This window comes from Tiliqua scincoides, chromosome 9, assembly GCF_035046505.1.
Source record: "Tiliqua scincoides isolate rTilSci1 chromosome 9, rTilSci1.hap2, whole genome shotgun sequence".
In the NCBI taxonomy this organism is placed as follows: domain Eukaryota; kingdom Metazoa; phylum Chordata; class Lepidosauria; order Squamata; family Scincidae; genus Tiliqua; species Tiliqua scincoides.
In genome coordinates, this window is record NC_089829.1 from 2,083,381 (window position 1) to 2,100,106 (window position 16,726).

General features: G+C 51.8%; 2 protein-coding genes across 3 annotated transcripts in view; both read right to left on the reverse strand.

Moving 5' to 3' along the window:
- The window catches only part of SPEN (spen family transcriptional repressor), a 68,228-nt gene extending 58,696 nt beyond the window's left edge, over positions 1–9,532 (reverse strand). For both annotated transcript variants that reach the window (XM_066636896.1, XM_066636895.1), the window contains exon 1: positions 9,241–9,532. In XM_066636896.1, the coding sequence (XP_066492993.1) occupies positions 9,241–9,323 (83 nt within the window). In that variant the 5' untranslated portion in view covers positions 9,324–9,532. The remainder of the gene's footprint in view (positions 1–9,240) is intronic.
- A 4,362-nt stretch (positions 9,533–13,894) lies between these two features.
- Positions 13,895–15,607, reverse strand: LOC136660226 (uncharacterized). Its single transcript, XM_066637327.1, has 3 exons — positions 14,744–15,607; positions 14,120–14,699; positions 13,895–13,962 (listed from the first exon to the last, which is right to left on the reverse strand). The coding sequence occupies exons 1-3, from the start codon at positions 15,605–15,607 to the stop codon at positions 13,895–13,897; spliced, it is 1,512 nt and encodes a 503-aa protein (XP_066493424.1).
- Between the last annotated feature and the right edge of the window lie 1,119 nt (positions 15,608–16,726).

Here is a 16,726-nt window from a genome sequence, read left to right on the forward strand (position 1 = left end):
AGGCTCGGTGCCATTTCCCATGCAACTGGAGTTCTACAATTCGCTTTCCAAGTTGTTGGTTCAGGTCAGGACAAACGATTCACAGCAGACCTCTGAAACTTAAATGTTGCCTTGTGGCACAGAAGCCACCTTTGTGGCTGAGCAGCAGAACCCACAGAGGGAAGATCCTGCAGAAAGACGGAACAAGCTATAAGACTCAGCAAGGGCTTTGACACCCACTTCCTGCCAAGGAAGAAGGGGGCTCTTTTCAGAGTGTGCCAGGGCACCTGTTGGGCCTACACGAGAAGACTTGCATTAGTAGAGTGAGGAAACAAAGCGGGGGGGGGGCAATGTTCTACTTTGATCCTCAAGCAGGTCACCAACAAGCCATGTGCATACAGAAATGGGCATGAATAAGGCTGCTTTTTTGGAAGGAGACTCAGTAAAAGGCTGGACAGCTGAATCAAAGGGAGTCAGAGCTGCCCAGAGAACCTGGCACTGAGAGTAAGAGGGAAATGGGGGGCTCAGATTTCTACATGTTTCCCATTCAGTGTGAAGAGGAGACAGCTTTCAGGTCGACAAAAAAAGGCTAAGGAAAATCAAGCAAGAGTCAGATACTGGAGATGTTCCCTGGGGTCAGGGGCCATGCCTTTCCCAGGCTCCTTGCAAGCACAATTTGCCATCCATTTCACGGGGAGGGCCCCTCAGGACCCTAAGAGCAAACTGAGCCCAAGGCGCTCAGAAACACAGTCCTCCTCCCAAGGACAAACATTCCCCACAAATGTGGGCCATGCATCTGACTCTGTTGCCAGGTTTAAACATCAAATGCTTAGAGCCTCTTTTCTTTAAAAGACATTTTCCATTATACAGGGCTTAGGATAACAAATTACTCAAGATTCTAGACTGCCTATTTCTGGGGAGGAACAGGCGGCGACCTTCCCCTTGGAGTTAATTAGGCTACCAAAGCCAGTTCGGAGCTAGTATCGAGCAGTTGTTGCCACAGGACCAGGCCTGCTGGCTGCCTTACTGGACTGCAATCATTCCCCCTTGTCCCATACAAAGCATAGCCATGACAGTAAAATTGACTATACTATATTAAAGGTCCCTTCTAATCTTGTCAATTTCACTTCTTTTAAAAAGGGTGTGTGTCCTTAAATGACAGGGCTAGGCAAAGAAAAAGATTGCCTTGCACTTTTATAGACTACATGGGCACATCTTGTTATCTGGTGTGCTCCCTGGGGCATTTGGTGGGCCGCTGTGAGATACAGGAAGCTGGACTAGATGGGCCTATGGCCTGATCCAGTGGGGCTGTTCTTATGTTCTTATGTTCTTATTTATAAAGTGTGCTCATCACTATTCTGCCTGAAAGGCATCCAAGGTGAGGCATGCCAAGAGAAGGAAACACACACACTCAACAGTCACCTATAAGAGAGCGTCTTCAGTCTTTCACATACTCTAGAAAACAGTTCTCTCTCTCTCTCTCTCTCTCTCTCTCACACACACACACACACACACAGAGAGAGAGAGAGAGAGAGAGAGAGAGAGAGAGAGAGAGAGAGAGAGAGAGAGAGAAATGAACACAGTTCCAACATTGTCTCTGATAAAGGCAGGGTGCTTTTTGTCACAGACACTACCCAATAGGTGCCCAGATCAGCCATTCCAGGTGTGTACACATCTACTATATACTATTCATGCTTCTAGAAGTAGGGAGCTTGAAATGCTCCCCACCAAAAAACAGATGACGGCCCAAAAGCAAATATGTATGTTATAGGCAAGGACTGGTCTATACAAGTGACCTTAAGTTTCATACAGATTTTAACCATGCTGAGTTTATTCCACTGAAAGACTGAAGCTAAGCCAAGATTAATGCATGTAATTAGTCAAGAACTTGCTTCATCAAGATTACACAGAGTGGGCGAGACTTGGACTACAGATAACAAACACTTGGAAATTAACTGGCTCCATGGAGGAACCTACTCTATTAGCCCAAATCACAGAACCTGGTTTCAAGCACAACACCAACCAATGCCTGGCACAAAAGGTTTCTGAACACCAGCCAGCAGAATTGTATTCCCTGTCCTCAGAATGTCCGGCTTCCTAGGAAAGCTATGCATCTAGCAGGCAAGTGGCAGAGCTGAAAGCAGGGTTTATTAGGATGCCTGCCCTAGTTCATTTCCCAGCTTGGCGAATTATCTTTTCAAATGTGTCCGGTTTCACTCAGGTCAGCAAAGAATCCCAGAGTTAAGCTAGTACAGTTAGAGCTGCAATCTTGACTGCACATTTACTTCCCGCTCCACTCTGAAGCAAACCCCACTGAGTTCCACCCACAAAGTTTGTGTGCTTCTCTTAAACAGCCAGGCAACTTGCAAAAGATCAGGTTGCAGAATGGCCGACACAGTATTGCCTTCTGGTCTCAAAATGAGCTGGAAAGATACAGTGGGAATACCAAAGAGGCCATTTAGCAGCAGCCAGGGAATAACAACCAAGGCTGCTCCCACCAAGTTCTGCCTCTGTGCAAATATGGAGGAAAATGACTTTGATCTATACAACATGTCACCAGTTGATGGAAACACTCTGGAGGCTTGACTCTGGAGGGTTGTGGCTTGCTGTTTCTTTGAAATGCTATTTACAGAATACTGCCAGGGTTCACAGAGTGCCATGGGGCACTTTGCCCCTCCTCACGGACAACTCCTTACAGATGCAAGGCTCATCCAAGGCCATCCAGAAAACCCACAGCTGAATCAGATAGTGGGGGAACAGACAACCTCAGCTCCGGTTTCCTCTGTCCATTTGGCTGCAGTCTCATTAGAGGAAACAAGGAGATCCTTTAAGAAAGCCTTAGCCAAGGGGTAGAACCTGGCTGCCAGGGAAACTGGAGCTATCTAGTATAGCAGACATTCCCAACCTGGTGTATGTGTACCCCCAGGGGTACCTTTAGAGATACTTGAAAAAGAACTGAATAATGGCGGGAAAAGGCAGGTCTGTATTAGAATGCCTTGTGCGGGTGGCAAGGCAGGAAGGAAGGCAGCTAGTTGGCTGTGAAAGCCCCACCAACTGCTAGTTTTTGGTCATCAAATTGTGCATTATCAGATATGAATCAGAAGTTGAAAAGATAAATCTGAAATAACAGTAGCTATATTAATTACTAACATTTTGCTAATACGAAGAGTACAATTTATGGAAATGTGCTGCCAAGGGGGACACGTGAAAAACAGTACCTGCAGTACCCAGAAACTTGCGCTCTGCTCTACTGCTTTCAGAAAATTAAGTATCAGTAAAAGAGGGGGAAGACTGTAAAACAAAGAATTACAATAAAGCAGCAGGCCCTACACTGCTAATATAAGTAGCAGTTATTTTTTTCTCAAGCCGGGGGTGGGAGGTATATCTGCTCACCAGGGAAAGTCTACTTTCTTGGCTATGTCCTTCCTAATGACTCATCCTCTCTTTGCACCAAATCCTCCTCTCAAATAAGTTGCAAAACAGCCACTCTTACACAACCCTTATCCCCACCACCTCAAAACACTCTCTCTCTCTCTCTCTCTCTCTCTCTCTCTCTCTCTCTCTCACTCACACACACACACACACACACACACACATAGAGAGAGAGAGAGAGAGAGAAATATGTTTAAGGGAAGGCGTGTGCCTACTTATTTATTACCTTGCCCTCACAAGTGTTCAAGTCAGTTACTTCCCAGGCTTATGCCCAGGTGCATACTCCAAGCCCCTACTTGCAGCTTTGAAAGCACAACTTCCTCTAACCAAGGCCAAGTAATGATGCCATCAGTTACATACTGCTTCCAGTTACATACACACACACACAGTACACACAAAGTACTGTGTGTGTACAGCTTTCAGGTTTGTGCTGCTTATCCATTAGTGGAAAGAGGAAGTAGGCAGGGGCTGGAAGGGTGGTGCTAAAATGAAATGGAACTCTCCAGAAACAGAACTGGAAATCCACAGAATGGGGATCATTCTCAGAAACAACCTACTGAAGGCTGTTAGTTGTGTTGGATCCTTTAGGTAGGAGGCAAGTACTAGAACCCAGAGCATTCTCAGACAAAGAAGCAGTCTGCAAATCACTTTCCTTGCACCATCTGAACTCAAAGGAGCACTTGAGACTTCAAGGAAGTTCTGCTATGCTTAAGATACTCCCCTCTCTCCACTCTGCAGAGCGTACACACTTCCATTGCTGACTGTGAAGGCTAAACACTAATTACTCTTTTAGTTTGGAGGCAAAAGCTCTTGTATTCCAAAGGGAAATGTGAACATTTGGCATTTGCTCAGAGAACAAACATACTTGTCTTGCAAGCACCTCTACATTGGATTCAGGGGTGAGAAATAATTACAGCTTTTCAGACCGCAATAATTTGGGTGTGCTTATTAACTGCAAAACACCTTCAGTTACAACTAATCAATTCCTCAAATTCTGAGGCAAGATTGTAAAAGGAAGAGTATCTAAAGAGTATCTGAGGGACTTAAGACTCCTTGAGAGAATTTCAGAGCACCCGTCATAACAGGATATAGGCAGAAAGGTGAGGCCTGATATGCTGTAAAGCACTTTTGGCCTCTCTATTTTTAAACAACTCCCTGAAAGCTTGAGTGTTATTAGAGGATAAAAGAACTCATTTTTAAGAGTGCAAGGTGATCAGCCTGAAAGCCTCTCAGGAAAGAAGGCCTGCAATGCAATCCAAGGCACATTTACTCAGAAGTAAGTCCCACAGTGTTCAATGAGACTTCCTTCCAGAAAACATGCAGCACCAGAAGGTCCTCTTCACTGCCCTCCAAAGTTCCTTAGCCAGCATTGTCAATTTCAAATTGCAAACTCACTGGTGGAATTTTACAGGATCATACTAGAACGGGGGCGGGGGGCAAGACCCACTTTCAAATCCCACAGAGCTGCAAACCTCACTTGGTGACCTTGGGCCAGTCACTATTTCTCAACCCAACCACAGCCCCTGTGGCAAGAATGAAACAGGGGCTGGAGGAAAAGTGGGATAAAATGCCCTATTTTGGACAACTATTCCCTTGGGGCAGATAGATTCCTGTTCCCACTACATTCACTGAAAAACTGGTGAGGGTAATGAAAAAACAGTCTCTACACATGTTTTTATACACTGACACCCCACAGCCCTATAAAACCAGGTCAGGTTAATTTCAAGAGTGCTTCAGCACCCACTCTTCTGAGTCCCTCTCAAACACCCATTCCAAGGTTTACACAAAGGGAGCTTCCCATAGTCTGAAAAACACGGTGTTTCTTCTTTCAACAAGCCACTTCTGAGGAAAGTGCATTTAGAGCCAAGGCACTGACAAGCAACAGATCTCTGGATCCAATGCCCCCACCCCAAATGATTAGAACTAACACGAAATGTCAATGCAGAAGCTGTCACTTGGCTCTGCCCTCCATTTCATGTTTCAGTCCTGCTGCAATACAACAGCAAGTCAGAGGTCCCTCTTGTTTTCCACTTTAGCAGCTACATGGTGATTCCTGTTTGCTCAGGCTCTGTGCATATTCTTTGTCCTACTCCCAAGCTGGGGGATGGGTGGGAACTCTGTGCAGCAAGAAACTATATCTGAAAAGGATCTTCCTCCCCCATCTCCCATACTCTGAACTAAAGAAGGGCCTTTTCCAAGCATTAAACCTTACACATTCTATATGCACACTCAGGAAATTGCCTTTCATATGCATATGACGCAGCTAAGCTCTGCTCTGGTCACAAGGCAGGAATAGGAGCCTTGTGCAGCCTGTCCCTTCCCCCAACCAACCCAGGGACATACAAAGGCAGGGTTGCTCCATTGTCAGTGGACCACTCTGACAAAGGTTTCCTGCTACCCAAAACTCCATTCAACATATACCTGAGCGGTAAAAGGCAAGACCCAATGGAAAACCTAGTGCGGCATTTTGCTCTTGACTCAGTTCTGGGAGACAAAGCTGAATATTTAGGGGATTGGTGTGCCCCAACAATCTTCAAAGAAGAACTAAATATATCTGTCTCCTAAATCCAAACCCACACAGAAGCAAACAGTGTCAAGACCAATATTTAAGCCAGCCATTTTCAACCACTGTGCCGTGGCACACTGGTGTGCCACGAGTGGTTCACAGGTGTGCCACAGGATTTTGGGGAACGGTCATTTAATAATAGGGCCAATGGGAGATGTCAGCCCCCACTTGCAGCATGGTGTGTCTTGTCAATTGTCAAAAACCTGGTGGTGTGCCTTGACCATCTTAGTGCCTTGTCAGTGTGCCATGAGATGAAAAAGGTTGAAAATCACTGATTTAAGCGGACGGAAGCCTGAGAAATTTTTCTAATGAAGCCATTAATTCAAAACCCTCCATGTCTTCTAATCCATCACTAAGCAACAGCACCATGGCAACTTTTTTCAGCATGAAACATGCTCCATGAAAACAGGATGAAGGAGGAAACACTGGAAAGTCACATTTCATTCTCACACAAGAAATTCTTCAGAGATCTTGGCACACGTCCACAAGCCCACATGTCCCAACCCCTTCCAGCCTCTGCAACTGAAAATGGCCAGCACTCTGCTCAGGCTCTCTGCATATTCTTTGTCTTATTCTCAAGCTGGAGCTGCATTTGGCATCTTAAGCTCTGACCAGTATTTGCAGTGCAAGGCGGCTCCTCCAGTTTTACATAACAAGCTCTCTCTCATGAGACACTCCCCAGTTTGAGGCAATCCAATCTCTCACACCTGGATTTCCACCTACTCCAATTTCAATTTTTAAGCCTCTGTTCAACACACTGCCTGGTAGTATACCAGCTGCACAGGTTAGGTTTGACATGGCATGGGCTATACACGCCCCTTCACAACACATGAAGTGACTGCTGGAAAGGGAGACGGCTGTCCCCTGTGTGCACACACACCACTGCTCTTTTCCAAGTAATCTTTTCCCTTGCATGCTCTGGAGGAAGCGCTGCTCCTACGGCAGATACAACAAGGGCACTGGGAGAAATCTCTTGCTGCGCAGCTCCTAATGCCGCTGCCGCCCCCACCTCCCCCTGCGAGCAGCTGAGATCAGCTCTCTTCTCTCCTATGTAAACTGGGTCCTGGCCGCCATTTTAGAAAGTCATTCACACAAGCCAGACCACTGCGCCATACACCACTCAAAAAGGAATTCTTCCCCAACATTTTTCCTTCCCCCCCCCCATCCTACAGAGGAAAATGAGCCTGAAAATGCCGGTGAAAACAAGAGAGGCTGCCAAGGGGCCAGCGGCAGGATGCACATTGCCAATCTCTGTAAATGCTGCAATGCACAGTTTGCTCCTGTACCCTCTCTCTCTCTCTCTCTCTCTCTCTCTCTCTCTCTCACACACACACACACACACACACACACACACACACACACACACACACACGAAACTGACAATACAGAGGGAACCACAAAAGACAAGAGAAGGGAACACTGTTGCTCCCACACAGGTTTCGTGTGGCATTCAACATACAGGAACTCCAACACACATTAAGCCCTATTGTGGGTTTTCCCCCATACATATGTTTCCCCCATACAAACCCCCATTATGGGTTGAACACCACTACACATATCACTCCCAAAATCTGAATCAAGCTGCCTGGTCTTCCCTCCCCCCCACCCAAAAATTCTGGAGAGGGGTAGAGAGAAGCACCATTCTCGACAAAAATACACCAACCCTCTCGCTCATATCTTTGGCAGAAACTCAAGCCCCATGAAGAGCACCAATGAGCTAGGAAGGGCCAAGTGAGTCTCTGCTTAACCAAGGAGAGCAGTTCCAGTATCCAGCCTCCCCACCCCACTTCACCAGTCAAGCTTGTTCCCAATGAGGTAGCAACCAAGTCTATTTTTCCCATGATGACTCATTAGGTACACTCCATAATTTTCCTACTCTAAACAGTAGCAAGGAAATTACAAGGAAAGTTACGGGCCTTTACGGAGTCCCAAACTGGAAACAATTTCAGCTCACCAAAATCTGAGTTATGTTTTCCTTCTGTAAGAATGTCCTCCCACCAGTTCATGGCAGACTCTCTCTGCAATCACTGAAATAATTCCATAATTCATCCCTACAGCCATTGTCATCTAGGATTTATCTATCATAACAACCACACACACACTGACTTCTGCGCTATTAGCCTAACTTGCTTTGGCCCAAAAGAGAAAACTGCATAGTTAAGATTTCTGGCCAGCTGAAAACATAATTCTGCTTCTCTGGGCCCAATGCAAGGAAAAAATAATTATAAATGCAAGAACAATGATGCCAATGGCGAGATTCAGCCAACTCAGGATTGTGCGCCACAGCAAAGGGGGACAATCAAAGTTTGAATTAAGGAGTCCACACAACATTGTTATGGAATGTCCAAGTCACCCCCATCTGCTCCCACCATAAATCCCTGTTCTGTCTTTAAGGGAAAGCAAAGCAAACCCCTCCACTGCACAGAGAGGGATGCAGAGGTGGTGGCGTAGCTGGAGGGGAGCAGAGCGCCCAGGCTGGCGGGGAGCCTCAGCGGGGCTGGAAAGCGACCCCTCCCTTTGGAGCCATTCCCGGCGGGGGGGGGGAGCAAAACGGAGCCGTACCCTCCGGGAATGGCTCCGAAGGGAGGGGTCGCTTGCCCGCCCCGCAGAGGCTCCCCGCCAGCCTGGGCGCTCCGCTCCCCTCCAGCTACGCCACCCTGCAGAGGCATCTTGCCAAGACTTCCCCCGTGCGGAGCATCAGACAGCAAAGCAAGCAAAACTCGACTGCAGCAGGGCAGAGCCGGGACTGAGGTTCCCGGACAGCCGTCCACGCAGCCCGCGAGGGTTTGCTCTGCTCGGCCAGAGCAACCTGAAGCGTGCGGCTCCTGCTCAGAGACCGGGACAATTCCAGGCGCGGCAGGCAGTCCTGACAGCGCTCCGCCCGTCTCGGACACTTCCACGAGGGAGGCCAGGCCAGGCCAGGCCACCACCGCAAGGCGGCCCGAAGGAGCGCGGCCTCCGGGGTCTCTTCAGCGACCCCCGCCTACATTCAGTCCGCTCCGCCGCCAGCACCTCGGGCGGGGTCCCGCAGCCTGTCCGGGTGGAAGCGGCGCCTCCCGCTCGCGTTCTGCAGCTCCCGACCTCCTGCCGCCCCCGCCGAGGAGGCCCGGGCGCCCCGTCCTCGCACAGCGACGGGCCGCGGCGCCCTTCCCCGCCTCCGCCTGTGCCGGCCCGGCCCGACCTGCAGACAGAGGCAGGCCGCGCGCCCGGCACAGAGGCCTCGCAGCGGAGGGACCCGCGACCGACGCGCGCTGCCCACTCACCGCTTGAAGTGCTCGATGATCTTCTCCTCGCGGACGCTCTCCGGCAAGTTGCCCACCCAGAGGTGCCTGGTCTCCCGGACCATGCTGAGGCTGCGCGGCGGGGGCCTCCCTCAGTTCGGCTCCGCGCGGCCGCCGCCGGGTCGTGGCCGCCGCCGCTCCGCCCGCGTTGCTGCTCCTCCTCCCTCCGCGGCGCCAGCGCGGGGCACCATCCCGCGGGGCCCGTCCCGACCCTCCTCCGGCGATCCTCTCCCGCTCGCGCTCGCCTCGGCAGCAGGCCGGCGGCACAGGAGCGGGGCGCGCATGCGCACTGAGCGGCCGTCGCGCGACCGCACTCACCGGCAGCCCGGATCCCGACGCTCGCGGGGCCGCGCTCCCATTGGCCGGGGGGAGGGGAGGGGCTGGGCCCGCGCGCGCGCGCGGCGGAGCAGAGTGGAGGCACGGCGAGAAAGGGAGAGCAGGCGGCGCGTGCGCTCTGGAGAGGCGGGGCGGGGCGATGTAGCGGCAGAGCCGAGAAGCTCCTCGTCCCTTCAACTTAGAAGAGCGTCGGGGCGAAAGGGCGGGAGCGAACTGCGCATGCTCGCTCGCCCCTTCAGGCATGGAGGGGAGTTGCGCGTGCGCACTTGGCAGAAGGTCTCAGCGGAGAGAGGGAGCAGCCGCGCGAGCGATCGGGAGGGGGCGCGGGGGGAGGCTCCGCTGGTCCCAAGACGCGTCTGTGCGCAAGCGCACAAGGGCAGCCTTTTCGACGCGCCGCGAAGCCGTGGCAGCGCGCATGCGTCGGCCCGGAGGCAACGAGGCCGTCTCGCCTTAGCTAGTGGAGAAGGAGCAGCGAGGAGAGGGGCGCCTGCCCACTCGCACGTACCCGCTGCCCCTGGGAGGACTCCGGTGGGGAGGCTCAGCTTGTCCCTGGCGCACAGTTCCGCCAAGCCAAAACACACTTGCGAGTTCAGCCCCCCAGACTGCAGGGCGTGCCCCGGAGCCCACAAAGGCAGTGTGAGGTCCGTTGCCTGGAGTGCTGCATCCCGGTTTCACGGAGGGAAGGTGCAGCAGAAGACAGCTTGTTTATTGCCTCGGGTGGTGCGCAAGGGCAGCCAGCTTTTCCTGCCTCGACTCGCAGGCTGAGGGGATGAGGGTCCAGCACTGCATCTTTCTTTCCTTACTTGACCGCTCTTGTTATACAGAAAACCATTTTGATTACATCACCTCAGTAGGAACTGTGGGGTCCTGGACTGTGGAGGACCCTTTTACAGTGGGCAGCAGTGGGGCACTGGAGTTTCCCATTCCCCAAGCAGCAAGCCAGCCACCAGGGCCTCACCCAGGCCCTTCTCCCCACCTGCAGGCATCTCTAGACTCATAGGCAAGCCAGGTTCTGCCCCCGCCAGCTGCCTGATCCAGACTGCCTTCATCCTTGGCCCAGCTGGGCTTTATGCTCATGACAGCCCCTCCAGGCCCCGCCCCTTCCTCCATGGGATGGCTAAAAGGCTGGGGCCTGATGCTACTCTCTTTCCGGGCTCTCCTGACTAGTACTCCTCCTATAGCTGGCCTTAGGGCCTGTCTTCTCCTTGTGGGAGCCCCCCTCTCACCCTGCAAGCCTTTCCCCCCAGGTAAGTCAGGGGGACCCTGACAGGTAGCTGCAGCAGAGTAGTTGAGATATGAGTTATGCAGTAAGTATTAGGGTGCTTGCAGGTGCCCAGGGGTGCAATCAAAGTAGAAACAGAGTTAGACTACCATCTTGGAGCAGTGGTTCTTACACATTTAGCACCAGGACAGAATGAGAATCTGTTGGGACCCACCAGAAGTGATGTCATGACCAGAAGTGACATCATCAAGCAGGAATATTTTAAACAAACCTAGACTGCAATCCTACCCATACTTACCTAAGAGTAAGCATTTACTATCACTGTTAGAAGAATATGCAAAGTAGCTTGTTCAAAGTACAGGTCTGGAATATTTCCCTAAATGCAGTCACAGACCATGGTAGCATCAAGTCTAATAGAGTAAAAATAAAATATGGAATTGAACTGAGACCCACCTGGTGGGATCTAATAGATTAAAAATAAAATATGGAATTGAATTGAGACCCACCTGAAATTGAACCACCTAGTGGGATCTGACCCACAGTCTGAGAAACACTGCCTTAAGATATTTTGTCTTCATAATCATCAGGCCAGTTTTTGTATATTCTGAGTGTTGATGCTAGGTCCAAGTGGTATGTGTATAGGAAGTGTATGTGATGGAGTGTGGCATGAGTCTTTACCATGGAAGACCTGAGGTTGATGAAGCGTTTTATCAGCTGACTTTGTGTGTGTGTGGAAAGATGTGTGAAAGTGTCACAAGATCTTTTCTCTGTCTGTCTCTGCTGCATTTTCTGTATTAGCAAGTACTTGCTTGCCTGTCTGTTTATCCAAATTAGTAAGTCTAAAAAAGGCCTACAGAAAGATGTAAGAAGGCCTAAATCATTGCCTGTGAGGATGGAGAGATCAACTAACAATCTGGAGCAGAGCTCTAGGGCATGTGAGAAGAACAAGGCTTGCAAAATGGAGACCATAAGAATACCAGCAGTCCAAAACTAAGACATTGGTGGGACCTTTCAAGGTGGGCCACCTGTGTGTCTAAAATGGTCCAACGTGCTTTAGAAGTCTCATTGACTAAAATACATTCAACGATTAACTTTATCCTGTGCTGAACGCAGTATAACCCATTTTGCTATGCTTGTGCTAAAATCTGTTCTCTTATCACAGTGGTACTCAAACTTTTCTGGCCTGTGGCTCCCTTGACCCCTGTGGCTGTTGGCCATGACTCCCCATCATATTCCTGAGGGCTGGAAGTGACATCATTAAACAGGAAATTGTATTAATATTATATTAATCATATCATTAATTAAATGCAGAACCATTTCCATTTCCAGAACCACCTTTCAGAGCACGATACCATAGTCTTTCGAGACTGAAGGTTGCCAACAACAATCATTAATTAAATGCAGATCTTAAAAATATATTATTAATACACAGCAATATACATGCTTTATAAATGATCAGCTGCTGATCACTGTTGGAGACAGGATGCTGGAGTAGGTAGATTTTGTCTGGTCCAGGAGAACTCATTTTTTTTTAACTTTTTAAGCATACCAATTGAATTGTTTTATCAAATGAACTTTGTGAACACCCAGTCTGACCAACATTACACACACACACACACCCCTCCCTTCGGACCCCAATACAACTAGTCATTTCTCCCATTCTCCTTGGATAGGATTGAACCCTTTATTAATTTAATTACATTAAATTTTTCCAGCAGCTGGTAGGGAAAATAAAAATAGACCATGAAAATATATCAGAGCTGATAAGGGTTTGGTTAGGAGGCTGATTTGTCTCCTATAGTAGGAGATGCACAGCTCAATCCTATGAATGTCTACTCAGAAGTAAGTTCCATTACAGTCAATGGGGCTTACTCCCAGGAATAGGATTGGGCTGGAAGCATTTTATTTGGGGACTGAGGGATTTGCATTCTGCCCAGGAAAGCTGGTGTGACTGTATAGATGTCACACCAGCTTTCCTGAGCTGCTGCGAGAGGACATCCCAAGCCTTCCCTGTGCATTCCTGGTGCCTCCCCAGGGAGCCACACCTCACAGTTTGAATAACAGTCTTATAAGAATCCTCTCAGAAGCTGCAGTTAAGAAAGGGAAAGTCACTATGCTGTTGGAAACTACATGAGGCTCCACACCTGCTGAACTAGCGTGTATTGTGAAGGCTGATACAGCTTCTGGAAAGTAAAACCAAACCTCAACGTCAGGTTCATGTATCTATATGGGGGGGGGGGGGGGAAGCACTGTAAGAAAACAAAACTTAGTGAAAGCCTTTCATTTGTGTCCAACTAATGATTTGTTCCTTTTTTCTATGGCTGTTTTGAGAAGGGATGAGCTGTTACAAGTATTAGCAAAACCAGCTTCTGTCCTCCTTGGAAGAAAAACCCAGGTTATCTCCCCCAAGGAACCAAAAGAGTTGTAAACAGGAAAAGAGGCAGAAGCAAAGGTACAAGCAAAAAATCAGGTTTGGCTCACTGTGGTGTGTAAAGTTCATGATTTGTTTCAGTTTTCCTCTCTTTTTGCTGTAAGAAGTTGAACACAATCGGAGTTAGCTCTGAACAAGCTGTTTACATAGAGAACTATGATGAATCTTTTGGAACACCTGATCTTTTGTGCTCAATAAGAATGTAAGCAAAACCAGCACAGTGTGTTTCTGCTACTGTATTAAATGTTATTGCCTCTTCTCTAATTGTTTCCACAAGCCAACTGACAAGCCATGTACAGAGTCCTGAAACACCAGCCCTTTAAGGTTGGACAAGTCCTCCTGTCCACTCTGAACCTTAGGGCACAATCCTAACCCCTTATGTCAGTGAGGGAACAAACATTCCCTTACTTTGAGGAGGCCTCTGTGAGTGACACCCAAGTGCAGGATGCAGCACATGTCCCATTGGCACTGCTATTGCAATGCTGGAAAGCACTGACATAAGGGGTTAGGATTGCACCCTTACTGTGTTTTTGTGTCACATCGGGCCTCCCAAACCAGAAGTGACTGGCAATGTTACCACCAGTTACTTCTGGTGCTACTTACAACAGGTGGACTATGGCAGTGGACAAAGGGTGAGAAATGCTGGTCTAGGCCATGTGTCTCCTCCTCTCCCCCAGCCCCTTTCTGGTGCACATTTGTTCTGCTGGCTGGAGGCCTGCAGAGAAAGAAAAGCTGGAGCTGCAGGCAAGGGGCAGGAGGCTGCTGGGGGAGGGAATGGGCTCCATCAGGTGTCTGCTCTCCATGTTCACAGGGCAGGACTTTGGGGCAGTCATGCAGACCCAGGAAGGCACTCCCAAGTGCCAGGGACGAGCCTGAGCCAGCTGGCAAGTTTGGAGCGCGAAGGACAGCCCGGACACGCGCCAAGGCCTGCAGAGGGAAAGGGCAGGCCTGAGCCTGCTGTGGGGGCGGGCGGAAGGCGCGCCCCTGCGGGGATAACCGGGCGCGGCGCCAGGCCTGCTGCGCTCGCGGGAGGGGGAGCAAGGGGCCGGGCTGCGAGACCAGGCCAAGGGCAGCACACTCGCTTCTGCACACGGCGAGCGGCCCCGCCGGGACAGCCTCTGCCCTCGCGGAGCGGCGAAGGCAGCGGCTCCGGGCCTCCTCTCCGGCCCGCTCGTCCTCCAGCGAACGCCGCCTCGCCGGGGTCTGTCCGCGATCCGTCCCAGCCGCGCCCGGCCTCCCCACACGCCTCCGGCTGTTCCTCTCGCGCTCAGAGGCTCCGGCACGAACCGCCCCCTCCGGCCGCCCCGGCTTCTCTGCCAGCCGAGCCTCCGCGGAGCGCAGCCACAGCCGCCGGCTAGCGCAGCGCGCCCTCCGCGAAGGCAGCGCGCCTCCTACGCCCAGGACCGCTGCGCCTGGGAGCGGAGAGCTCTGCGGCGGCGCGGCGCTGCGTTGCTGAGCCGGCGGCGCGGGGGCTGCGCTTGGCGGGCCCGGCTCGCGTTCCGGGACGCGGCCGCCGACGCCGCTTCCCGGGACCGGGGCGTGTCCGCGGCGGCGGCCTCGCCCGCCGCCCCTTCCCTCCGCGGGCGCCATTTCGCGGCCTCTGCGCCGCCGGGCGGCCATTTTGTGGCGCGGCGCGGGGCCGCCTTGGCGCTGCAGTCCCCCCCGCAGCCGCCCGGGGCGCTCCGGCGCCTCGCCCCGCGCCTGCCGAGGCGGCCTATGCTGGGCTCTGCAGCGCTCCGGACGCAGCGAGCCGCCTCCTCGTCGGCGCAGCTGCTCCAGCGCGTGGAGGCTGTCCGGGGCGCTCGCGGGGCCGACCCTCCGCCTGCGGCCGTGCCGGCGCGGCCCGGCAGCCGCTGGGCGCCGTCGCAGGCACTGCCGCCCAGCACAGAGGGGGCTGCGCACAGGCGGAAGCGGCGCAGCGCTGCGCCACCTGCACGCAGGGAAGCGGCTCGCCGCCACAGCGCCTGAGGAGGCGGTTCTGCGGCGCCCTGACCGGCCCCTGCCTCGCTGCCCGCGCCGACCTCTCGGAAGCAAAGGGCTGCCTGCGCCCGGCCGGCCGGCCGGCCTTGCACCGGCCTCGCCTGCGGGTCCAGCTGCGCAGGGCAGGAAGGACACCGCGGAGCTGCAGAGGCGCCTCTCGGTTTGCGCGCCGGGCCTGCTGTGCTTTTGTCAGCTCCTCCAGGGAAGGGGGGAGGCAGCGGCGCTCGTGCTCCTGGCGCGCTCAGCGGGCCGTTGTCTGCCGGGCTGGCTTGGCAGCGCTCAGCCCCGCGACTCCTTGGGAGCAGCTCGGCAGCAGTGCCGCTCAGCGCTGGGCTCCGAGCCTGTTCAGCATCGCAGCCTGTGGAAAGAACGCCCCCCATGGAGGCAGGAGGGCGTCCCCCATTGCTCCTCACTCGGCTGCTGTGCCCCACTAAAGAAATATTTCCCCGCCATTCTCCAGATGAGAGGAATCAAAGCACCTCCCAAGATTTAAAACATAACAATTTTAAGGGAGAGAAGCCAGGACCATCTGACTGACTCGCTCAGTTCTCCCTCCTTCTGTTGACCAGGCCTGGGAAGCTCAGCACCTCATTCCTTGGCCACCTCTCCCATCCAGCCCATGAGGAATGCAAGGAATGTTTTGGGTGCCCCCCATCCATTGGGTCAGCTTCTGAGCTCTTTGTCTTTGTCCTCTGCCTACACAACTTGTCTTGGTCACAGGAGACAACACATTTATAAGAACATAAGATCAAGCCAGGATCCATCTAGTCCAACTTCCCATATCTCACAGTAACCCATCAGATGTCTCTGGGAGCAGGCAAGGCCACAAGAGACCTGCATTCTGTTGCCACTCCTTTGCACCTGGCATTCCGAGACACCCTCCTTCTAAAGCCCAGAGGCTGCATATATAGGTGCAACCTTTTTATACACGGATTTTTTTATCTGCAGATTTATCTCAGTGCAAATTGGGGGGGGGGGATTCAAAGTCACCAAATTCAACACACCTTTGCCTCCTTTGCCCTGTGCATTACAAGGCAGCCCAAAACATTGCAAAAAAGCTGTGCTAAGTAGCCATGGAAGAGGCTCTGGAAGATTGTTCTGAATTCCCCCCTCCTTCGGACTGAGATGCTGCAGGCTTTCTGTGCTCCAGCAACAAGCAAGTCTTCTGAACAATCCCAAGCATTAGATTTAGGCTACAATCCTCTCAACACTTTCCTGGGAGTAAGCCCCATTGACTAGAATGGGACTTCTGAGTAGACATACAGAGTCTTGGGCTCTGGAGCTGCAATCTACCCCTCACTTTCCTGGGAGTAAGCCCCATTGACTAGAATGGGACTTAATTCTGAGTAGGAAGGCATAGGCCTGAGCTCTCAGGCTACAATCCATGCTTTCCTGGGAGTAAGCCCTATTGACTATAATGGAACTTACATAGAATGCATAGGACTGGACTCAAAAGCTCATCCTCCTGCCTGTGAAACAAGTGGGGACAGCTGGCAACA

Coding starts and splice junctions, on each gene's coding strand:
- LOC136660226 (XM_066637327.1), bottom strand. CDS start 15,607: ATGGGGGGCGTTCTTTCCACAGGCTGCGATGCTGAACAGGCTCGGAGC. Junction 14,700..14,743: donor CGGCGGCCGCGTCCCGGAAC/GCGAGCCGGGCC, acceptor CCGCCGGCTCAG/CAACGCAGCGCCGCGCCGCC. Junction 13,963..14,119: donor AAACTTGCCAGCTGGCTCAG/GCTCGTCCCTGG, acceptor CTTTCTCTGCAG/GCCTCCAGCCAGCAGAACAA.